Genomic DNA, 23,293 nt, shown 5'->3' on the forward strand with positions numbered 1-23,293 from the left:
AGGCCCTCCTTCCCCTCCCATACAAACCAACCACCCCAAGAAGCTCCTTAGAGGGTAACGCAAAGCCCAGAGATGCTGCAAAATCCCTCCCTGTCACCAGGATCTGGCCTTGGGCACAGCTGGGATGCTCAAGGCTGAGCATGGCAAAGCAGTGTGGGGGGACAGTGTGGGGACATGGCAGTGTGGGGGGACATCATCTGTGGCAGCCTGTCTGCTAGCAGCCTCTCCAGGTGACACACCCGGACACATATGTGCAAGCCCCAGTCTGTGTGTGGCTCTGCGTGTGGACATGATGCCTCGTGCAGCGCCACGCTGTGCCCACTCACTGGCGTATCACAATGTGCCGACTCGGTGTGCAGCCTGCCTGCCGGTGCTACTATCCCGCACCCACCGCTCCTCCCAGGAGTGCAAAATGTTTCTGCATCCCCAAATCGGGCTTTTTACACTGAAAAATAACTGGGAAAGTGAAGATCCACCTTGCTCTCCCCTCTCCACCTGGCCCACCTCCCCAGCAGGGCCGTACCAGAGGGTCCGAGTCCAGGGAGCTGGGTGTCGTGTCTTTGACGGTGCGCTCCTCAGGAGGTGAAACAGTGCTGTGGGGCCCGATGGTGGGTGGGGGCAGGTGGTACAGCTTGGACTGGTCCTGCTGCGCTGACGGCCAGGGTAGGGTGTCCCGCACCCACTCCACGGGGTCCTCCCAGGCTGCCTTCTGCCCGTGAACCTGCAGGTAGGGAGCAAGCAGCAACCACCTCTTCAGCATGTGCCAGAGCCAGTGACGTGGTACCCCAAGCCCCCCCAGGACAGTGCTAAGTCCCGCTGCAGCCACAGGGCAGGGCAGGGACTGACAAGAGATGCCACCTGTGCCCAAAATCCCAGCGCCTCCCCTCGCCCCACCCCATTAGACTGCTGCATCAGCATGTCCCCAAGCACCGCTGGTTTGCGTTCCCACGTGCCAGGCAGCTCTGGGTACCTTGAGCCCATCTTTTGCCCCCTCCTGCAGGTAAGGGATGATGGAGTTGTTCCACAGGTCGATAAACCAGGTCCGGAAATCCTCAATTCCAATGGGGCAGGACAGGAAGAAGCAGGGACCTGGGGGGGGGAAGGCAGAGAGCGAAAATGGGAGCTGGGTCCCCCTGCTCCAGTCACTGGCCCCGTGGCAGCACAGCACCAAGGCGAGCAAGCCTGGCTGCGCAGGGTGCCCTGGACTCGACCACCTCCTGGGAGCAGTGTCTGGGCAGCATCTGCCTGACACGCATGGGCAGAAAGCAAGCTCCCGGGCAAGGAATGGGGCTGCTAAGTTCAATCTACCCCCCAAAAGCATGGTGAGGCAAAGGGAGACCTGCCTGGGAAAACGGCTCCCCCGTGCCCAAGGAAGGGTGCCAGTAAGACCGGCAGCCTTGGCTGACACCATGGTGACAGCTCCCATGGAGCACGGGAACGAATGCCACCCAGGGAAGAGCAACACTTGTGTGTGTCGCCCACCGGCTTTTGGTTGTGTTGGACTGGGGGACACAGGGCAGCACATCAGCTCCCCAAGCTCCTTTGGGAGGGTCTTGCCCCAGTCCCTGGGGGGCTCCCAGCAGTGCGAGGTAGAGGAGGGAGGTGTGCGGCAAGGCCATACCGATGAGGAAGTCTGAAGTGCTGTGTTTCTCCAGGAAGGTGTGCAAGTGGTACCAGAGCTTGGGCACCCAGTCCAGCACACGCAGCAGCTCCTCCTTGTTGGCATTAACATCTGTGTCTGACTCCAGCAGCTTTCGCCGCAGGTAGCGCACCAGGAAGCCGTTGGCTGGCTCCACGTTGTTTGAGAAGGTCAGCATCCTGGGGGAAAGACTCAGGTGTTCAGGGCTGGGTCCCCACACAAGCCGCCCTGCTCCCCAGCACCCTCGGGGGACCTCCTAGCACCCCCACACTGCATGTCCCCAAGGTTGGGGCATCAGATCCTTCTGGGATGGTGGGGACAAGCCTGGGGCTCGGTCCTCATCAGGGTCCCCAATCACAGGATGTGTCCCCAGGACTGCCCAGGGGCAGGAGTGATGGCCTCTGCTCCCCCCAACCCCACAGGGATGGTCCCCAGGGATGTACAATTCCCACCTGAAGCTGAGATGGAGGCCATGGTTTGGGGTCATCTTCACAGGCTGGTTGGTGGTCCCAATGATGTAGGGGCTGAGTGAGAGAGAGAGAGAGAGAGGATCCATGAGAAAAAGCACCCTGCATCATCCCCGCCCGTGGCAGAGCTGATCTGAGCACAGCAGACATGCGCAGCCGTGCAGTCTCATCTCCACAAGCCCAGGGATCTTGCTGAGAGCAGCGGGGAGCATGCGTGTGCCCGGGAGACTGTGCCGGAGGAGGGTACAGTGGGACTCTCACCATTTGTGGTACTTGCAGGTGAGTGCACCGTTGACGAGCTCGCTGATGGAGCCCGCCTCGCTGAGGTCATCTAGGAGGATCACCAGCGGCACGTCCGCTGTGCCCGTCTCCCGGTCGATCTGATTGGCCAGGTTGGAGAGGTACAGCTGCAGGTCCTGCAACGAACGGGCCAGGTGTCACACATGGGGCTGTGGCATGGCTGCCAATGGGGACCACAGCACCAGTACCAACAGGAACACTTCTGGCTGCTGCGCGCCGTCACCTTGCAGGACTGCTGGTGCATGTTGAAGGTGCTGACGATGCCCTCGGTGACATCCCGACCCGAGCGCTCCACCAGGTATTCAGCCAGGCGGTTGGTCAGGTAGGTCTTGCCAGTGCCGCTGGGTCCCGAGAGGATGAGCCGCCGGTGCTTCAGCAGGAGGCTGATGTAATGCTGCATCATGGGCTTGGGGATGAGCGTCTCGAACACCAGGCTGTCCACACACTTCTCCTTCAAGCCTGCAGGCAGGGGAGGGCTGAGGGTCCTGCTCACACCCCACGATACCGTGAGACAGAGGGAAGATGGGACAGGGATGGAGCCTCTCCGCCACACTGACCTTTGAGTGTCACGACGATGCTGGTCAGGCCCCGGTGGCACAGCGGCAGCTCTGGCGGCTCTGTGTCCAGGACCCGCTTGATGTGGCTGATGCTGTAGCCATAGACAGACTCAGTGCTGAGCCCCAGCGTGGAAGCAGGATCCATCTTAGTGATGTAATCCTATGTGGACAAGGACAGGGCTGTCAGTGCCCCTGAGGGCTGGCAGGGAGCAAGCAGTGCTCAGCAGCTCCAGGAGACCCTGGTAAGGACCTGGGCCAGGGAGCATCAGGCACGGTGGAGCAATGTAAAAGGATGGCTCTCAAAAGAGGGGTCCTCATGCTCCTACCTTGAAGACCTGGCAGACAGCCTCATCCAGCATCTTCCAGTCCACCTTCCCGCTCACCTTGGTCCAGCCCAGGAAAAACTCCTGCTGCTTGAGGTCCTAGGAGCCAAGGCAGAGGTGTGCAGAGTTGGAGCACTGCATCCAGCCCCAGAGAGGCATTCTCTGCCCCTTGTCCAGGGCTGTGGCACTGGGACAGGTCAGGCTCCCCATACAGCCCACACTTACCCCCTTGATGATGTGCTGGGGTGGCATGCGCACCACAATCCGCAGTGTCAGCTCATCCTTCTGGGCACCAGCACTGACAGCATCCATGGGGGACACATCTAGGGATGGAGCAATGAGGCTGTGCCGGCAGGGAGAGCCGAGCCACCAGGCCTGACCGTGCCCAGCCTGAGCCAAATCCTGCTGTGGCTGATCATGGCACTGATCCCCGTGCACAGCTGCCTCCAGGTGAGCAGCAGCACGTTCCCACCACACACACGCCTCTGTCCCAGCCCTTCCCTGTTTGCCAGCAGCTCCGTCACCCCTACCTGTGTCCCCCAGGCTGGGGCTGAAGGCACGGCCGAGGGCGAGACCCAGGGAGCGCCGTGGTGAAGAGGAGGCCGACGTGCTCGTGACATGGCCGGGAACGGAGCCTGGCACTGCCGAGGGCCCCGGAGCCACTTTGAGCCGGTCATTCTCAGCCTTCAGGAGATCCACCTCCAGCTGGGGGAGAACCGGTTACGGCACAAGGTGAGGAGCTGCATGCCGGCAGCATCCCGGGGCTGCAGCATGGCTGTGGGGGCGCAGGGACTGTGGCCACCCAGGTGCTCAGAGCCAGCCGGGCTTCTGGCAGTGGTCCTCACCTGCATGTTGTGCATGGTCTCCCGCAGCTGCTCCAGCTGGTGAGCAGAGTTGAGGGCCTCCAGGCGGATGTCCGTCAGCTTCATCTCCTTCTCCCACAGCTCTGACCGCAGCTCCGACACCTCCTTCTTCTCTGGTTCGCCCTCGCTGTGGGCCTGGAAGAGCCTAGGCCAAGGGAGAGAAAGTCTTGCACGCATCCAGGGCAGGAGCCTGCAGCCCCCACGAGCGGCCCTCCCCATCCTGTGCCGCCTGCCCTGGCCCCACGTACTCAGCCGTGTCGATGCCCACAGAGGAGGACGTAGAGGATTTGATGGAAGGCGAGGCAGTCTCTGTAGAGCCATGCTGCAGCTTGGGGGAGGAGGGGGCCGACGAGTCTGGCGTGGCAATCTCCTCGATGTCCGAGTAGGACGAGGCTGATTTAGGTCCCTTCTTGATGCTGAAGGCCTTGTTGAAGGAGCTGCGTAGCTACGGGAGATGGAAATGCTCGTTAGGGACAGCCTGACAGTGCAGCCTTGCAAGCAGAGACCTGGCCCAGTCCTGCCCCGGGGCCCCCGTCTGCCCAGGACCCACAGACAGTCTGAGCTGGGCCAAGTAACACCATATCCATCAGCGAGGCAGCACTGTGCCCTACCGCTGCCCCGGGGAAGGCACCAGCCTGACCCCGCTCTGCTGGCACAGCTGACAGACGGGGGTGCACGGCCCTTTGTGCAACACTCCAGCCCCAGCCTGGACGGCACCAAACAGCCCTGCAGAGTGGGACCCATGTCCTGGTCAGGCTTCCCGCAGCCCTGCTCCCCACCAGCACCCACATCAGGGTGTTCAGGCACTGCACCAGCACCCTGGTCCACCGGGAAGGGCCGACTCCATCCTCACATTCATCCCACCACAGCCATCCCAGCAAGTGGCGTGTAGGGGGACATCCCCCTCCAGCCACTGCAGGGCCGGGGTCCTGGTGCAAGGGGACAGTTTCAGCCCCACACCTCCCTCTGCCCTCTGGGGTCCTCCTGGAAGTGCAGAGGGCCAGCCAGCCCCCCGCCAGATGTCACCGGGGGTCCCGCCCGGGCATGCAGCATGCACACAGCACACACAGAGCAGTGGGCGGGTGAGCGGTGTGCTGAGGCCAGGGAGGGCGGATGGACATGGCACAGGGGGCCAAACCGGGCCTGGGTCTCGCTTATGCGCCACCAGCCTGCGGGAGAGCAGCAGGACGGGCACCCCGGGCTCACACAGTGTCCCCTGGAGGGCCACAGCCTGCTCCGAGGGAAGGTGGGAGGAAGAGAGGATGGAGAACAGGCAAGATCCGGCCCAACTCCCACAGCCACCAGGCAGGCTGGTTTGGTGTGTCTCCAAAAGCAAAAAGCATTGCATTTCAGCGTAAAAACCCAGGTGGGTGTCAGGCTCTGCTGATGGCAGGAGAGCAGGGGAACACTGGGACCCATGTGGGTCCCGACAGGGAGGGAGCCACTTGGGGCCACATCAGGCCAGCCCTGGCAATGCAGAGGCAGGCAGCAACACATCCCGGTGCCACAGGCACAGCTGCAGTGAGGTCCCCATCCCAAAAGATCTGGCTACGGGGAGTCAGGAGAGTGCCTGCCTTCCCCGGGCAAGAAGGGGACTGTCCCCATCCATGGGACAGGTCCCCATCCGAGCCTTTCCTGCTGCCTCAGGGCCACCCAGGGCAGTTCAGCCCCTCCGCGTGGGTGCATATTTTGGCCTTAGCATCAAAGGAAGCAGCCAAGGTGCGCACAGCCTGGCTGGGGGCCCCGGGATGGCCCGTGCTGGGGGTTAGTGCCAGTGGGATGGATGGGATGGATAGTGTTATGAGCACTGTCCCACAAAATGGAGCGAGGGCCCTGGCCGGGCACAGCATGGGGTGGAGGGGACGGCGTAAGTCTTACCTCATACACCTGGAAAAAAAGGGTTGAGGTCAGCATAGGGGGAGAGAAACAAAACAAAGCAAGACTTAATCGCGTGTCCAGCTCAGAGCTGCTTGTTGCAGGGAAGGGGCTGCCTGGCCAAGGTGTCCGGCTCCCCACATGGGCAGAAGGGAGACACGTGGGGAAGCCACAAGGGAGCAGGGGTGCAGGACCAGGGCTGGAAAACTCCCAAAGGGGCTGGAGAAGTTCCCAGCCGGCACGTCAAGACACAAATCCATGGTGGCTACACGCTCCTCGCCAGTGCTGTCCCCAGGGGACACACGGGACCAACACCACAATGCCAAGGTAGACCGAGAGCAGCTGGCTCGTGGGGCTGACCTTGGCCAGACACTGCCAGCGGCTCCCCAAGCCCCGCTCCTCCTCCCAGTGCCCCATCCAACCCACCCAGCTCTTCTTCTTCTTCTTCTTGGCGTCGGCATCCTTGCTGCTGCCAATGCTGGAGTGGCTGGTGATGCTGTTGAGGCTGGAGATACTGTCAGAGGAGTTCTGCCGCTTGATGCGCAGCTCTGGGGCCAACAAGAGAAGCAGGAGAGACCAGGAAAGGAGGTATGAGCAAACCGCGTCTGCTCCAACGCCAGAGCCACCTGCACTCTCCTCCCTGCACCCCTTGCCTTCTCCCACCCAAACACCTTCTTGAGCTCTCAGAGCCACCTTGTAAGATGACATGGGGCTCAGACACCACACGGGTGCTGCCATTCAGGACAGCATCTCCCAAACCCCAGGGAGATGCCCAGAACACACACTGTTCTGCTCCTGTCCCAAGCCACCTCCCTGCCAGCGCCTTGCACTTACATTGGGGTTTTGGGGATAGAAACAGCACTCATGGGAACAAAGCCAAGACCAGCAGCCAAAACTGGGCTGTTGGCAAAGGGCCTGGTGAAGAGGTGTCCCGGGGAGGACGAGCAACCCATCACCCCCAGGCACCAGCACCAAGACCTCCTACAGTGACAGCTCTGGCTGTCTGACCCTGGCTTCAGATGCTCAGGGGTCCCAGGTGGGGAAGAGCTGCTGCCCGGGGGACCCTGCCTCCCATTTGAACATCTCACTGGCGTGAGGGGTGCCCTGGGGCCCTGTGCCAGCCCCAGGCAGGAGCAGCCCAGCTGGGCTTGGGCGAGGGGCTCAGGAAGGGCTGCAAACCCCCACAGCAGGGGGCTGCCGAGCCATGCCTTACCTTTGGGGGTGACGTCAGTGCCATTCAGGGCGCCCTGGATCACAGCTTGGGCCTCTGAGTTCTTCTTCTTCAGGAAGTCGATGGTCTCTCGCAGGTCCAGCAGCTCCGTGTCCTGGGGGAGCAGAGCCAGGAACCGTAGAGTGCATTCCAGTGGCGCAGGGCCCACTCCAAGAGCACCCTTGGGGTGGGCAGTGCTGCAGCAGGTTCACAGAGTCCAGCATCCCCCAGCCTCATGAGCACCCTCCCGCACCGCCAGTGCCCCCCAGCACCTACTTGGCACCCCGACAGCACCCACCTTCTCCTCAGCGGTCTCAGCCAAGTGCCGCAGGCGGGATGTCATGCTCACCAGGCTCTGCTCAAAAGCCGCCACCAGGTTGGCCTGTGAGAGGTGAAGAAAGAGGTGAGCACCTGGGCAAGCACGCATGGCTGGGCGAGCACCCGCTGCCGGGTGTGGGATGCAAGAGGCTGGAGAGGGGAAAATCAAGGCTCTCGTGGGCGCAGGCCAGCACCAGCCCCACGCACTGCAGGGACACAGAGCGGCGTGTCCTGCAGCGAGCAGCAACTCCCACAGGGACTCACATTAGCAGACAGCTGGGACGTCAGGGTGGCCACCTTCTCCTGAGAGGACTCCAGCTCGCGGCGCAGCTTACGGATTTGCTGTGGGGAGAGAGTGAAGGAAGTGAGACGGGCCAGGCACTCACCCTCGCCGCAGTGGCAGGGGCGGGCAATGAGCAGAGCGTGCGGGCTCACCTCGGACTGCATCTTCTCCTCAGCCTGGCAGCGCGAGAACAGAGAGAGACAGACAGAGGCAGGCAGTCAGGAGGGCAGCGAGGCACAGACAGGCTCGGCGCGAGGCAGAGGCATGCACAGAGCCCCCCCCGTTCCCACCCGGGCCCCCCCAGCCATGCACAAAGCGGTGCAGCACGGAGGTGGCTCTTACGGAGGAGTAGGTGGAGGACGCGCTCGAGGCCAGGGACAGCACCGATCCATGAACTGCAACAGAATAAAACCCGGCACGTCAGGGTGCCCCTGGCCAGCGGCATCCCCAGGGGCTGCAGGTGCAGGGCATAGCAGGGTGCAGGGGACAGAGCTCCCAGTGGAGGGGGGCTCTGCGGGGGGCCGGGGGAGGCAGAGGGTGGGATGGCAGCTGCTCAGCACTGCCCATTTCTTGGCACGTGGCTGGTGACCTCCCCGGGCATGAGGCGTGCAGCAGGGCGTGGGGAGTACCCTCCACCTGCACCCTCCACTCTGGCTGAGCCCAGGGGCTCTGCCACCCTCCCTGGCTGCTTGGGTCCCCCCCTCCCCGGTGCCACAACATCCTGGGGCCAACCCAGGGATGCTGGGCACCCACAGCAGTCAGGGCAGGCTGTGGCCCAGAGCAGATGCCAGAGCAGAGGGGTCCACCAGGCCCCTCGGGGCTGCCGTCCCCGGCTCTGATGCCGAGGACGGGATGCACCAACCCATCTGACAGTGCCACAGCAGCGCCAAGAGGAAGAGACAAGTGTGCGGGGAACCCCGCCGCACCCCCCCGGGAGCCCCCTTTGCCTGGGCAGGAGCGCAGCACACTCTCACCGTCGTCCACAGGGTCCCGGAATGAGCCCGAGCGGATCATGCCCTTGGGCTTGTCGGCCAGGGAGAGGGTGCTGCCCATCTGGGACGTGCTGTACAGCTCGAAGGTGGAGTCGTGGGTGGGGATGCTGTTGGAGCGGGTGATCCGCGGGGTTGCAGCGGCAGTGGGGCTCACTGCAAGAAGGCAGGGGAGAAGCAGGGTCAGAGTCACACCGGGGACCTGGGATCGGGATGGGGAAGGCAGGGCTTGGGAGCAATCCACAAGGGCTGGGATGCGGAGAGGAAGCAGGGATTGTGGTCCCAAAGCAGGGGGGGCTGGGGGAATGCTAAAAATGCAGATTTATGCTGGGAAGACCTGGACACCAGCACCAAGGTAACCAGAGGGCTGAGAAACAAATCCATTGCCCCAGGGCAAAGTGGGCACCACCATGCCAGAGCCCGTCACCTCCGGGTGCAGGAGGGGAGCACCTCATCACTCGCTGTCCCCCACCAGCAGCCCCAACCCATCTGCCTGGACCCCCCAAACCCTCCAGGGACACATAGGTCCTGGCAAGGGCAGGGCAGGGCTCACACCCCTTGCCCTGCCGGGCACACCAAGAGGAACAGGGAGCCGTGGGCAGAGCCCCAAGCGTGGATGAGACGCCCCGAAGCAGAGGTGATGGACATCCCTGGCTCCTGGGCACAACCCAGCACCTCAGTGGGCCAAAAGCACCAGGCGCTGGGCGTTAGGGCTGCTGGGGGTGTCGAGGAGAAAAGCAGCATCCAGGGCAGCATCAGCAAGTCACACAGGGAGCACGGGGTGATGGGGAGCAGGGGGAACAGGGCTTGCCACAAGCGGAATGGGGCTGGCAGTGGAGGGCACTGACCGATGCTGGTGAGCGGACCCTTCCCGACCAGCGCCATGGGGAGGGCGGGAGGTGAGGGCAGCTCCTGCTGGTCGTCCGACTCGGGGAGCCCGCTGCTGACGGCATGCGAATGGCGCCGCTCCTTGGCCTCCTCCTGGGAGTGGAGCTGGTACCTGGGGAGCAGAGCAGAGACAGGCATGGTGAGGTGGACCAGCACCATCCTGGCTCCTGCCCGCTGCACTGCGGCCCAGCCTCCCCAGCATGGAGGGCACCGCCAGTACCCCCCCTGCAGAAAACTCCACATGCCTGCCCACCCTCCCTCCCCAGCACCATCCAAAAGTGATTCAGGCTCTTTTACCTCAAACCCTTCTTGGGCAGCGTGTTCCTGTCACGGTTGGCACTGGAAGGGAAGGAAAGATCAGTGACATCCCTGCACAGATGGGGGAAGGTGCCATGGGGGTTGAGCTGCGGGGACAGGGAGCTTTTCCCCAGAAATGTAGCGGGAAGAGCCTCCAAAGTAGGCAAAGGTCATAGCAGGACAGCAGGGAGCGATCTGAGCCCACAGAGGTGCCCTGGCAGCCACGTGCTCTCCCTCCAGCCATACCTGTCCAGATGTGCGAGCCGGGGGCTCCCGCTCCAGCCCAGCTCCCCTGCCTCTTCCTCCTCCTCTGTGCTGGCAGGGGGTGCAGCAGCAGGGGTGGGGGTGGTGGTGCTGCCCCCCGAAAAGGCACTGGGCAGGCTCATGGGCATCTGCAAGGACTCCATGCTGCGGTGCAGGCCTGAGAGCTTGGGGTACATCCTGCCCTCCTTGGGGACGCTGAAGCCGCCCATGAGCTCCAGGCCCTGGGAGAAGCTGGCCGAGTTGATGTTGAGGATGGGGGCAGGACTGGGGCTGAAGCAGGGCGCAAGGTGCCCACCAGCCGGGTGCAGGTCCTGGAGCTTGGCAGTGTGTGGGGGGTGCAGCTCACTGGAGGAGGGCAAGTCCAGGCTGTTGGAGTTGACCTTGTCCAAGTTGGCCAGCGAGGGAGGCTTCACGTAGGTCTTGGCAGCCGCTCTGGAGGGGGGAAAAATGGGTAAGGAAGCCGGAGAGACTCAGGTGCTGAGCACGGCTGGGTGTTGGGCACAGCCGTGCCGAGCACCTGCTGCCCTCAAAGGTGGAAGGATCGTACCTGAGAGGCGTGGGGGGCAGCTCAGCCACCTTGGCCGCCGGCGGGAGGTTGGCCTGGGCTTTTGGGGTGCTCTCAGGCGAGCTGACGCTCTTCAGCGTCCCGCACTCAGAGTCGAGTGCCACTGCCTTGGCTTTGGCCTTCTCCTTCTCACGGTCCGTCTGGTTCACAGGGGCTGGCGTGCCGCGGCCAGCGCCAATCTTGGACGGCTCCTTGAGCCGTGACACCGAAATGGTGCCCTGCTTGGTGCTCAGCAGGCTGGGATCGATGCTGCTGCTGACTGGCCGGTTTGCGCCGCGGCCACCAGTCACACTCATGGAGCTGGACTTGGCCGGCCGGGGCAGGCTGCGGTACTGGATGTTGGAACGAGCCCCTGGGGCCAGGAAGCCAGGCTCAGCTGCGTTGGAGACGTCCAGGCTTGTTTTCCTCCCACTGACTGGCTTGACGGGAATGCCAGAGCTCTTCTGGATCTTGCCGAGGGTGGCCGAACCCCCAGCCTGCATGACAGTGGCCGTGCCAGTGGCAGGAGCTGGTTTCTTATAGCCAAAGGAGCTGGAGGCCGAGGGGCGCGTGAGACCCGAGGGTGGCTTCTTGGCATCAGCAATGCGGTCACGACCGGCATCGGAGGAGGAGCGCTGCAGGCCTGTGCTCTTCACAGACAGCTTGCTCTTGTCGGTGGCTTTGGTCTCGGGCTTGCCTGGTGGGCAAGGAAGGATGGGTTAGTGTCCCGGGAGGCTTTGGGAACATTTGGGTGTAAACTAGCCCAGACAGGACAGTGGCATTGGAGGTGCAGGGATGTGATGGAGAAAGGACGACGTGCCACCATCCTGGGAGTTGGGGCAAAACCACGGCCAGGCCCCCTGTGCTCCCAGCTAGCCGCCAGCCTGGCATGTGGCCACGAGGCCATGGGGCAGGCACAGCCTTGGGCAAGCAGGGTTTAGCGTGGGGGCCAGACCCACAACCTGCCTCCAGGGATGCACAGCCCCGCCACCCCCTCCAGCCCACGTCCAGCTGCCAGGTCTGAGCACAGCCACAGGGCGTCCCGTGGCCGACATGCTCGGGGAAGGCCCATGAAGATGCCACCCAACCCTCTCCCCATCAGAGGAGATGGACCCTGCTCAAATTGGATCTCACCTGCCACTTTGAGGGTGCTCTGGGCTGTGTGGGTGATGGGGGAGGTCACGGCCACCGGAGGGGTCTTGCCCTTCTTGAGGGAGCCCGGGGTGCCCAGGCTGACGGGCTTCTTCAGCTCCCCGCCCTTGGGCCCCTCCTCACCACCCTCCGAAGGCTCCCGCCGCCACTTGGAGGAGCCGTGCTCCATCTTGAGGCTGCTGCTGTCGTAGTCCAGCTTCTTGGGTGCCTTGTCCTCACCCTCACAGTACCAGCTCAGTCCGCTCTCCGCCAGCGAGCGCTTCTCTGAGTCCGTGCGCAGCTGTGGGCAGAGTGGAGTCAGGGGCGCTCCAGGCACCCACCCCAAACCCATTCCCAGGGAGCACCAGCCAGCTGGGAGAGGGATGCACCAGACACCCTGTGCCATGCCTCAGTTTCCCTACGCCGGCACCCTCCATCCCCTCTTTCCTGTAGAGGCGGCGGCACCAAGCCAGGACTGATGTCAGGAAGGGTCCAGGTGCCGCAGGCACCTACCGCTATGGCTGAGTTCCTGCGTGAGGCGGTGGGGGTGGAGGGCAGGGAGTTGAGCGAGGAGCTGGCATTGAACTCCTCCGAGCTGAGGTTGTCGGAGGCATCGCTGAGGCCGCTGCTGATGGAGCTGCTCTCATCCCAGCTGCAAGGGCAGAGACAGCGTCAGACCCCCCTGCCCAGCCCCAGCTCTGCCTGGTGGGTCCTGCCACCCATGGGATTTCCCCGCTCTGGGGGCTGCCAGGGTGCAAACCTCAGCTCCCAGTAGCGCCCGCTGCAGGGCCGCGGCAGGGAGCTGGCACTCAGCGTCTGCGGCTGGCTCCAGCCCAGCCTGGCACAGGCTCCATGCCCCAACAGCACACAAGCCCCAGTGACCCCATGTCTCCCTGTTAAGGCCCCCGTGGGGGTTTTTGGGGACAGAAGGTACCTGCGCAGCACGGGGAGGTCAGCACCCATGCCGGCAGGGCTGACAGCACCACAGTTGGCACCAAGCCCCCTGTGACCTGCCTCACTGAGAGGGTCAGGATTGCTGGAAAGGGCACGGACTGGCTGGCATAAACAAACCAACCGCCCCACAACATCCACCCTTCCTCGGGTGGCCCCCACCCACCACCTTGCCACACCCTGATCCCCCCTCTTCAGCACCCAGCATCCACAGTGGGCACAGACAGCAGGTACGGGCACCGCCGCTACGCCAGAGCGGCTGCTCCATGCCAGGGGCTCAGCGGACCATGCACAAGCCCATCTCCAGGGCCGTCAGTCAGTGCTGTGCCGGGGCAGCAGCTGCCTGCGCACCCCACGGGCCCGTCCGGCTCTGCAGCACGAGGCTGTGCCCGCGGCGATCCGGCACAGACGGGCACAGAGCATTTTCCAGCAGGATGAGCACAGCCCCTTTCAGGTCAGCAGCTGAGTAGGTCAGTGAGGCCCCGCAGACTCCGAGGGGGCTGTGAGAGGCTGGGGGCAGCAAGCAGTGGCATAGGAGAGGGGAGCAGAACTGGGGGGCTGCAGCTAGCCCTGCTCCCTGCTAGAGATGCCCATTCCCCAACACCAGGGCCACAGAGGTGCAGGAAGAGCCCAGCAAGCATCAGAGCCCCAGCAGCTGGTGAAGCTGCTCAGTGTCACGCAAGTTACACTGTGACCCTGGCTGAGCTGGGGACAGAACAGTGTGGCCTGGCAGAGGAGAGGACACCTGCTGGGCACCTCCACCAACCAGGGTGCCAGGGCACAAGCAACAGCCATCACCACCCCTTCTGGGATGCCCAAACCCCAGGATGGAGCAACACAGGCAGCTCCAGCACCCTCCAACCAGCCCCGTGTACCCTGCTCTTCCCAGACATCAAGGACTGGCCAGAGCCAGGATGGATACAGCATCCCCATGGCAGCTTTTGGGACAGAGCCCTGCAGGCACGGCTGCCCAGGAAGGGATTTAATTACGACCACGTGCCCGGGATATGCTGCTGGGCTGCCCAGCTCCAAGCATCTCCCACCACTAGCCCCTGTGCTGGGGGTGACTTCTCACCGAAACAGAAATCCTCACCCCAGAGCACAAAGCAAAGCTCCTCTCCCAGGCTGGCATCACCCTTGTAGCAGGCAGCGCTAGGAGCAAGGCAGGGCTTCGGTGAGCTGCATGCTGCAGGCACATGGCTGTGACCAAACGTGGTGCTGGGTCTCTTCAACTTGGCTTTTGTGGCCCGGCAGAGCAAACCCCAAATGCTCTCCCAGCCTCGCATGGGAAACCCCTGCTGCCCTGGCCCCAGGCATCTGGAGAGCCCCGGTGAAACAGGCACAGGGTAAGGGGCTGAACCGGGGCAGGAGGTGACCCCAGATACTCCTTAGCAACCCCATGCCAAGGAAGGGCAAAACGGAAGGTCACAGATGACATCCTAAAAGCACTCAAGCCGTGGGGTGAGGCCTGGGAGCCAGCTGCCCACTGTGCAGCGTCTCTGGCTCTCTCATGAGGCACACGGCTGGCACACTGAGGGGTCCCCAAAACTGGCATGCGTATGCTGTAGCTGTCACAGCAAGAAAAGCCTCAACTCGGGCTGCACCGCAGCACCGACGGCCCCTCGGCAAACACAAACTCTCAGAGCATGACCGAGCCCTGGCACCCTGGTCCCTGCTGGCTGAGGCCATCCGAGTGCCCCCTGCAGACCCCAAACAGGGGGCAGCCATGCCGCAGCGTCATGCTGGGGGCAAAACTCAATTCCTGCTTTGTGCTCCAGCCCCTCCATCTTACACAGAGCAATTCCCCACCTGCCTTCAGTTGGCACCGCAGCAAACCCACCCTGAAGGCAGCGTTGCGCCGGGACACCCGCAAGCCCTGCACCCCTCTGCCCACGACAGCTCACAGGGGATGCTCAAGGACGGCGACGGCAGCGAGGCGGGGGCTGCGGCAGCGTGACGGTCCTGCCGCGCTCCCCGGCACCGGCCGGGCGTGCGGGAACCCGCCACCGGCCAGAAAGGTGATGCACACCCCGACCCCGACCTGAGGAGGTGGCTGCACCCCGCAGGGAGCAGGGGACGGACCTGACCCACGGCCGCGGCGCCAGGGGCTGCGTGGGGATGCTCCGCTCCCCTCCCGGCCCAGCCGCGCCCCGCTTCGGAGGCCCCCGGTCGGGCACGAAGCCCGGCATCCCGGTGCCCGCCCCGCCCCGGCGGGGTCAGCTCCGCCGGCCGGGGGTACCGGAACCCCGGGAGCCCCTCGGGGGCTCGGCCCGGCCGCGCTGCAGGTGCGAGGCGGGGGCCGGGGCGGGTGCGGGGGGGGGGGGGGGGGGGAAGTCGTCCCGCTCCCGGGCCCGGGGGAGCCGCCCCGATGCTGCGGTACCGGGCGGGGCCGCGCTGCCCAGGTTCCCCCTTCCCCCCCGCGGCGCGGCCGAGACAAAGCACCGCCCGCGGTGCGGCCCCGGGGCGCGGGGCTTTGTCTGCCGGGGCCGTGCTCCGGCCGTCCGCCCGCCCGCCCGCAGCGAGCGCGCCCGCCCCGCCCCGCTCGGTGCCAGTACCGGTACCGGTGCGGTGCCCGTCTCCATCCCCATCCCCGTGCGGTACCTGCTGGCCAGGCGCGGGGCGCGGCGCGGCCTCCCTGCCCGCAGCATGGTGCTGCCCGCGGCAGCGCGGCCCCGCCGGGGGCGGGCGGGAGGGGCGGCGGCGGGACCGCCCCGCGCTGCCCGCGCCTTAAAGCGGCAGCGGCCCCGGCACGGCACGGCACGGCTTCCCCCCCCCGCCGCTGCCCCCGAGCCGCGCCCCGACCGCCCCCTCGGCCCCGCCGGGATGAGCCCGGGGTCCGGGGTCCCGGCTCCCAGCCCCGCCGGTCCCAGTGCGCCCCCCGCCCCCAGCCCCACGGCCATGTCCCCACATCCAGCTCCAGTGCCCTCCGGTCCAGCCCATGACCCCCCATCCCCGTCCCTGGTGCCCCCCAGCCTCAGCCCAGCATCCCCCCAGACTCAGCCCGGGGCCCCCCAGCTGCCCCCAGAGCCTCCAAGCCCACACTCACGTCCCCACAGGCAGCACCAGTGCCCCCCAGTCCAGCCCACAATGTGGCACCAGTGCCCCCCAGGCCATCCCTCAGCCTGGCTCCCAACGCCCCCCAAACCTCCTCAACCCCCCTCCCCGAAGGCATCACCTCCCGCTGTGGGTCCCACGGGGGGGCTCTGCCCCTGCCCAGCCCCACGGGGTGCCGGGGCAGCTGCTCCCAGCAGCCCCAGCTCCTGCGAGGGCACCCGCACTGCTCTGTGCTTCATCAACCAAAAAGCCTATTTCTGTCCTTTTTTTTCTCTCACATCAGAGCAGGAGCTGCCCCCCAGGGCAGGGTCTTCACCAGGATGGTGACACTGGGGACACCTTCGCCAGCTTGGCTGCGGCAGGCAGAGAGGGTTAACTGCAGCCTTGGCAAAACAGACCCGGTCCCTGCGGGCTGGGAAATAAGTAATTCCTTCCTCGCGCCTTCCTTGGCGAAGCAACGGCAACGCCTCTTGGCTCCCTCCTCGCCGCGCAGCCCCAACGCTCGGCTGCGCGGTGCTTGCCCCGGCGAGGCGAGGTGCTGTGGCACAGCACAGCAGGGAGGGCCAGGGATGCACGACTTCGGCGCCCGACCATCCCCGTCCCCAACTGATCAGACCCTGCCCGCACCCACCATCCCCACAGCGGCTCTCAGCCCTTGGCTGGAGCTCACGGCCAGGAGGCTGGCGGTGACACCTCGGCACGCTGTGGTACCTCCCCGCAGGCAGCCAGCCGTGCTGTGGGGTGATGGCCCCACGTCGGTGTGCGCCAATGGGTGCGGTGGCACGGCCCGTCCAGCATCGCATCCCCGCGGTCCCTCCGGCCTGGCACGATGCCGGACACCGTCCCCTCCCGCCCCTCCTCCTGGCTGGCTTCCCTGGCCCCACCACAGCTGGCTCGGGCAGTGCTCAGAGGAGCAGCTCTGGCTTTCACTGGGCCCAAATCCGGACTTGGGGCGCCCAGGGTGGCAGGGGGAGCCAGCCTGGCACAGCCCAGCATGACAGCCACCCAGAGAAAGGCAGCTTCGCCACCCAGAGAAAGGCAGCTTCGACCCCACCGGAGCCATGGGTCTGGTGCAAGACGATGGTGGAGAATCGCCATTGGCCACAGCAGCCCCGCTGCGGTGGCACACACGCACATGTGCAATGCCCCACCGGCACCAGACCCCTTCGCAGAGGAACACCCCCAGCCCATTTCTCAGCAGCAGCTGCTTCTGGAGCCGGAGGGTTCGAAGTCTTCCTGCTTCACCCGTCTCACACCAGCACAGACACCCGCCCGCATGCCAGACAGACCCGCTGGCACCAGCCGGGGCTCCCGGCACTCGTGTCCCTGCCAGGCTGGTGCTGCCGAATCCTCACTGCCCGTCCCAAGTCCACCCCAGATTAAAGCAAGCCCCTCTTGGTCAGCCCTGGCCCTTTCCTCCTGCTCTGCTGTGGTCACTGCAGGGGAGGAAATACAGGGCTTGCACTGGGGGGTCTCCACACCCCACATCTGTGGGTCGCTGGCAGCGAGGGGGCTCTGTGGACATGCCACCGGCATCCCCCATCACAGCCTCATCCTGCTCTGGCAGGACCGGTGAGGAAAGCGTGGGCACAGCCGGGGCTCTTCCCTCCCTCCCCTTCTCCTCCACTTAATGGGGCAGAAAAACCAATTAGCTTCATAAATCATGATCGGGGGGGTTGGGGACTCCCCGCAGGCACGAGAGCGGGCAGGGGTGGCTCCACTTCCCCCTCACATCTGCCTCAGGATCCGCTTCAGGGCATCATGACACCCATAACCCCCTCCCAGACTTCCTTAGGATCACCACAGCCCCCTGCGGACCCCCCATGCCCCTTTAACAGCCCCAAGCCCCCCCAATACTCCTCGAGAACCCCACAGATTCACTTAGGACACCCCGGGTTTCTCTAAGTTCTCTCCAGACCCCCCTAAACCCCTGTATACCCTCCAAGACCCCCCCAAGCACCCCCCCCAGATAGCACCAGCCCCCGCCTGCCAGCCCTGGGCACTTCCTGCTTGCATTTCGGGTACCAGGATCTGGCACCTTTCACTGAAGCCATGCTCAGAGGAACAGGGGGCTGCAGAGACCTTGCAGATGCAGAAACTGAGGCAGGGAAGGGGGTCTGACTCGTCCGAGCTCACCCAGCAGGAGAAGAGGATCAGCATCACATCCCAGCAGTTGGTCTAGTCCCCTGTCCTCCAGGCAGCACTGCCCCTGGTCCCTGGCTCCCAGGTCCCCGAGGGATGCAGGGGACCCTCACCGTGGGTCCCTGGGGCATGCGTGGCCCCCACGAGGGGGGATCGCGGCCAGGCTGCGTCTCCAGCTTTGCACTGCCGACCACAGTAATAGCAGGGTCCGATTTCCCCGAGGCAGCGAGGCCGATGCCGTGGGGGTGTCAGCCAGCGCTCGCCCGCCTGCGGCAATGAGAACAGCTGTGGACCCCAACCACACGCCTGGCCGCCATGCCAGCGGGGCTGCTGAGCTCAGCTGGCCCTGCTGCAGGGGGGGACAATGCAGGGTCACCCCTCTGACCCCCCCCCAAGCGGCGGAAACCCCAGAGGAAGTGTGTCCCCGTGAGGGGATCTCCAGCTGTTTCAGGAAGGGTGACACACGAAGCCTCGCTCAGGGCCACCGCGGCAGCACGGTGGGCTGCAGCAGCTGTGTGCAGCAGTCGGAGAGTCCCAGGGCAGCACCGGGGTGGGGGAGCGGCGTGACTCAGCCCGCTTGCAAAATTCCTATTTTTCCCATTGTCTGGATGAGCCAGTGGCCACGGACACCTCCGCCTGCAGCAGCCAGGCCCCTTCACAGGCGGCAGGGTGGCACGTGGCAAGCGGCAAAGTCAGGTCTTGAGCTCCCCAGGCGGCAAGCAGACAGGCAGCCAGGTTTGGGGGGTAGATCCCCCCAAGCAGCTCTCCCTGGGGCACGTGGGCGTGCAAGGTCCAGCCCTGGACTCGGCTCTGCTCCATGTCCGCGCCCAGCCCCACCAACAAGCCGTGGAGGCCAGCAGCTTCCCAAACCCTGGGTGTGCACTGACCCCGGGTCCCCTGCACCCCCCAAGCCCTGCAACCCCAGGATCCCCTTCCCAAAACACGCTCTGGGCAGCCGCTGCCACAGCAGCCCGGCCCAGGCAGCCCCAGGGGTCGGGGGTCAGAGCTGGGCACCTCGAGCCAAACCCCAAAATAAGGAGCCAGCTGGAACGCAGTGCAGAGGAAGGGCGCTTTGATGGTGGCAGTGCCCACTGGGCTTTTGGGGCCCCTTTCTGGGACTGTCCCCCATCCCCAGCTGGAGGGAGGAACCCCTCCGAGCCCCGGCACGCGGCGCAGTACAGCAAATATTTATCCAACGCCACTTCCCCGGCCGCTCCCCCGCCGCCCCCCCTGGCCGGCCGGGCTGGGGCCCCGCACACACGCCGGGCCACGTGCGGGGCCACGGCCATGCCCCGTGGGACGTCCCCGCCGAGAAATGACTTCATGGGCTCGCCGGGATGGCGTCGAGGGGTCAGGCCGGACCGGCCAAAGCCGAGCGAGGGGCGTTTGAGGGAAGGGAGCAGAGCGCCAGCGCCAATCCTGCTCGGAGCAGGAGAGGAGGGCGGCCGCTCCCCCGCCGCTCTCGGGGAGCTGAGCCAAACATCTGCTCCCGCCTCCGGGCTGCTCCGAGCTCAAGTAGCTGCGAGGAAGCCAGAGCCAGGCCAGCCAGAGCGCGGCGGGTGCCAGCTCAAGAGCATCCCTCCCGGGGGGATGCTGCTGGCAGCCCCCAGCCCCACCAGAGGGGACCACAGGCTCTGCAGCACGGACACACGTGCCGATCCCCAAGCCACATGGCACCCCGCAGTCCTGATGCCAAATGCTGCTGCCATGGCTCCATTTCATGCCCATGAACAGAGTCAGGGCAGTACCTGGCTCACGGGCATGCAGATGCTGCCACCACTGCAGTGGGATACAATGCTACCTCCCTTTCCACCCCCAACAAAAAACAAGGCCCAAAAGGACACCCCCTAATCACAGCGATCCCGGGGTCGCACGAGGACTTCCCCAGGACATTGAAAGCCCCAGGGGATGTGCACAGCCTCAGGGATCAGCTCCAGAGTGATGCCTGCACGCCCAAGGCCCTGCAGCACACACGGATCATCAGTGCTCCTGCAGCCACCGCAGCGAGAAGGTGCTGACTCAGCAGCCAGCCCCACTCACTCCCTCTCTGCCCTCCTGGCCCTGTGCTTGGGGATGGCAGGATCGGGCCCGGCAGCACCCGTGCTCTGCCAGAGGGCCAGGATAAGTCCAGCCTGGGCGTCCCCATGGGATTCTGCTACCGCGGGGTATTTGAGCAGCTCCAAGGGTGGAGTCAGCTTGTCCCAATGTGTCCCTGGGGACCTCACCTGGGGAGCTGCCTGTCCCACAAGCACCATCTCGGGGCACACAGCTGAGCTGAGGTTTCATGTCCCCATAGGTCACCTTGCGTACCAGAGCCGGGGAGAGGTGCTCCTCCTCCTCTGCACCCCACGAACCCCACCTAGAGCGGCTCTGCCCTGCCACAACCCGGGTACAGCCTGCCCTGACCCGCTGGCAGCCAGCAGGGTGGACTGAGGGAAACTGAGGCCACGCAGCAGGTCCCTTCAACCCCCACCCGCTGCCCTGCGCTGCCTCGCAGCATGATACGCACCACAGGGAGGTGCTCGGACCCTGCTGAGCCCTTGGCACTGGGCACAGTGGCCTGACGGACCCCTCCGAGGACACCCAGAGCACCCCAGTGCCCTCGCGGCAGCATCACTGTTTGTGGGGAAACGGCTGGGGAACGGGCCAGCTGATGAAGGGTCTGACAAAAGGAGGGTGGTGGAAAGGATGACATCACGCAGGGAGCTCTCCGAGCCCAGGAGACATGGTGGAGCAGGGCAAAACAGGGACTAGCTGACACTCTTGTCATGCCCTCAGGCCAGGATCCTGTCCTGTGTGGGAGGGGGGAAGATGGCCCCAGGCAGACAGGGCTGGGGGGTGGGAGCCAGCGCACCCACCAGCTCCCGACCACAGCAAAGCCACACAGCACCCTGCTCGCTCCTCACTGCAATCCCGGATGGCCCCAGGGAACACCCAGGGGTGATGCACACTCACATGCTCCTGCGCCAGCACCCAGGACCCACCAGAGCTGCTCACATCAGGTCCCCAAGCACACACAGCACAGGGGGAGACGCACCAACATGCAGCCGCACTACACTGCCGGGGGAACAGCAGCTCCACGTGGAGGAGGTGGCACCGCTTGGACATGCAGGACCTGGCCAGGACGAAACCAGGCAAAACCTGGCTTGAACATCCCTGCTCGGGTGCTCTCCGCCTCCTCCGCCGCTGCTTGATTCATGCACAGGTCTGCACACGAAGGCGCCCATGCTGCTGCATCGTGGCCCCAGCACCGCGCTGTGGCCGTACAGCTGCAGAGGTCCCTCGGCAGTGGGTGGCTGCACATTGGCGGACCTCCCAGTGGGGTGACCTCCAGGGTCTGGGAAACATCCCCAGCCTGACTGGGGTAGGAAAACGTCACCGGCGGCACCGCACCCCTCCAGGGACTGGCATCAGGGGCATGGAACAGCTAGAGGCATGCTGAGTGGTGGCAGGTAGAAACCTGAGTTGACAGCGGCCAAGGGAGCAAAGATTTTTCAGTGCCAGGGAAACAGCCCAGGGGTTGGTGCTGTCCCTGTCTGCGCCCTGCCCAGGCCCCAAGGACAGGCAGGAAAGGGCAGGAGAGCAGCACCATCCCAGCGAATGTTGCTGTGTTAAGCAGAGCTCGCTGCCTGTGCCAGGCCCTTCAGACACCACGGTGCTGGCAGTGGCGTGGGCGCATCCCGGCAGGGCTGCTCCCAGCCTGGGCTGTGCCGGGTCTCCACCGGCCGAGGGCTGCCCTTCTGCAGAGCACAAGGAGGATATGGTGACACCGGGAACAAAAGAAGGGCTTTGCTGCCAAACAGGGAGGGCAAAGCCAGAGCTTTCCACCCCCCAAAACTGCCAGCAGGTTGCTGGTGGAGGGGAGCCGCAAGTGCCGGCCTGACGGATGCAGGCAGGCGGGCACGGCCAGGCAAGGAGCCAGGATGCCAGCACACTCGGCTGATACAGAAACACTTCTGGGGGCTGCGGTGTTCCCAGCCGATCCCTGCTCTCACTACCAGACCTGATCATCCCACCCCCTCTCTGAGCTGGTCCCCGGGACCCCCACTGCCTTCTTGGCCGAAGGGCACCACCACCCTGCCGAATTCACCCTGATACTCCCACGGACAGTCCCCAAGCCCCGGCTGTGCCTCACCTACCTCAGCCCTCTCTCCTTCCAGGCTGCTTCCCCAGCGAGCCATGGGGATGCCGGGTTCCATCCCACGGCCCTGCATGTCTCCGAGGGGGACGTGCCGCTGCGTCCTCTGAGCTGCCTCTGACCTACTGCCCTACAAGCCTAGGTGTGCGCCGGCGCGGTGCAGGGAGGCGCTGGCCCGGTGGCCCAGGCTCGCGGGCTGATGGCCCCATCTGCAGCATTCGGCTCCTGCCCGGTGCATTAGCAGCACTGGGAGATGGGGCCTGGGGCAGTATTTGCTTTCTAGGTCAGAGCCAGCCGAGGAGGCTGGATGAGGGGCTGTGCTGGATGAGGGCTCCCAGCCGGCAAGGCAGCTCCTCACCCTAGCCAGCTCTGGGGAGGAAGGGATGCCCCTGCTCCCCTGCCCTGGCCCTGCGCCCAGCGCCCAGGTTCCTGGACAGGGCACCCTGGCGTACCCCAGCACCCAGCCAGGGATGTCCCCTGGGGACAGAGGCCCTGCCGTACTGCCTGCTCTGGGGGACACCCCCCCACCCTGAGTCCTGCTGTGGGGCCATGGGGGATGGAGCTGTGACTAGGTCACCACACGGCCCTGTGTGCCAGCAACATCCTGGTGACATGGCTGATCCCCAGGACATGTCCCTGCAGATAAGAGGGTCCTGTGCTGCCCCAGCTGCCCTCCTGAACCCATCCCTGGGGACGCGTACCCAGCACAGAACACCCAGCACAGAGGACCCAGTCTGTCTCTGCACCCACCGGCAGGACACCGGGGATTTCCCTCGAGGCACATCCAGGGCATCATGCTGGGGACCCTGCATAGAAGCAGGGACTGCGGCACCCGGCCGTGGCGGTGCCGGCCCAGTTCACTGTTGCACTGAAAGCCTCACCCGCACCGGGGGACTGTGGTGCTGCCAGGGCCTCGCGGGAGGCTCAGCCGCACAGGGCTCCATCCCCAAAGCTTGGCCCTTCCCGGGAGAAGAAGTGGACCCTGCCCAGGGCAGTGCACAGGGCTGAGCCCCGGGAGGGTCCTGCCAGGGCTGACTCTGCCCGCACTCTGCCTGCTCAG

At 65.0% G+C, this 23,293-nt stretch overlaps 2 protein-coding genes across 3 annotated transcripts in view; both read right to left on the bottom strand.

Annotated features, from left to right (window-relative positions):
• The window catches only part of TNNI1 (troponin I1, slow skeletal type), a 279,093-nt gene that overhangs the window by 207,146 nt on the left and 48,654 nt on the right, over positions 1–23,293 (bottom strand). The window lies entirely within an intron of this gene.
• Positions 1–23,293, bottom strand: part of NAV1 (neuron navigator 1) — a 64,242-nt gene that overhangs the window by 4,016 nt on the left and 36,933 nt on the right. Inside the window, exons 6-30 of one of the 2 annotated variants that reach the window (XM_076357860.1) lie at positions 12,462–12,600; positions 11,952–12,249; positions 10,821–11,514; positions 10,256–10,705; positions 10,010–10,051; positions 9,673–9,824; positions 8,810–8,980; positions 8,178–8,230; positions 7,988–8,011; positions 7,817–7,894; positions 7,533–7,616; positions 7,238–7,349; positions 6,451–6,572; positions 4,398–4,594; positions 4,132–4,294; positions 3,817–3,991; positions 3,512–3,609; positions 3,290–3,385; positions 2,964–3,123; positions 2,630–2,865; positions 2,368–2,522; positions 2,092–2,163; positions 1,622–1,818; positions 971–1,089; positions 524–721 (exon numbers count right to left, since the gene is read on the bottom strand). In XM_076357860.1, coding sequence (XP_076213975.1) covers positions 524–721; positions 971–1,089; positions 1,622–1,818; positions 2,092–2,163; positions 2,368–2,522; positions 2,630–2,865; positions 2,964–3,123; positions 3,290–3,385; positions 3,512–3,609; positions 3,817–3,991; positions 4,132–4,294; positions 4,398–4,594; positions 6,451–6,572; positions 7,238–7,349; positions 7,533–7,616; positions 7,817–7,894; positions 7,988–8,011; positions 8,178–8,230; positions 8,810–8,980; positions 9,673–9,824; positions 10,010–10,051; positions 10,256–10,705; positions 10,821–11,514; positions 11,952–12,249; positions 12,462–12,600 — 4,285 coding nt within the window. The remainder of the gene's footprint in view (positions 1–523; positions 722–970; positions 1,090–1,621; positions 1,819–2,091; positions 2,164–2,367; positions 2,523–2,629; positions 2,866–2,963; positions 3,124–3,289; positions 3,386–3,511; positions 3,610–3,816; positions 3,992–4,131; positions 4,295–4,397; positions 4,595–6,450; positions 6,573–7,237; positions 7,350–7,532; positions 7,617–7,816; positions 7,895–7,987; positions 8,012–8,177; positions 8,231–8,809; positions 8,981–9,672; positions 9,825–10,009; positions 10,052–10,255; positions 10,706–10,820; positions 11,515–11,951; positions 12,250–12,461; positions 12,601–23,293) is intronic. The other variant, XM_076357859.1, reaches the window with a different exon arrangement.

Source organism: Aptenodytes patagonicus, chromosome 22 (assembly GCF_965638725.1).
Source record: "Aptenodytes patagonicus chromosome 22, bAptPat1.pri.cur, whole genome shotgun sequence".
NCBI lineage: Eukaryota > Metazoa > Chordata > Aves > Sphenisciformes > Spheniscidae > Aptenodytes > Aptenodytes patagonicus.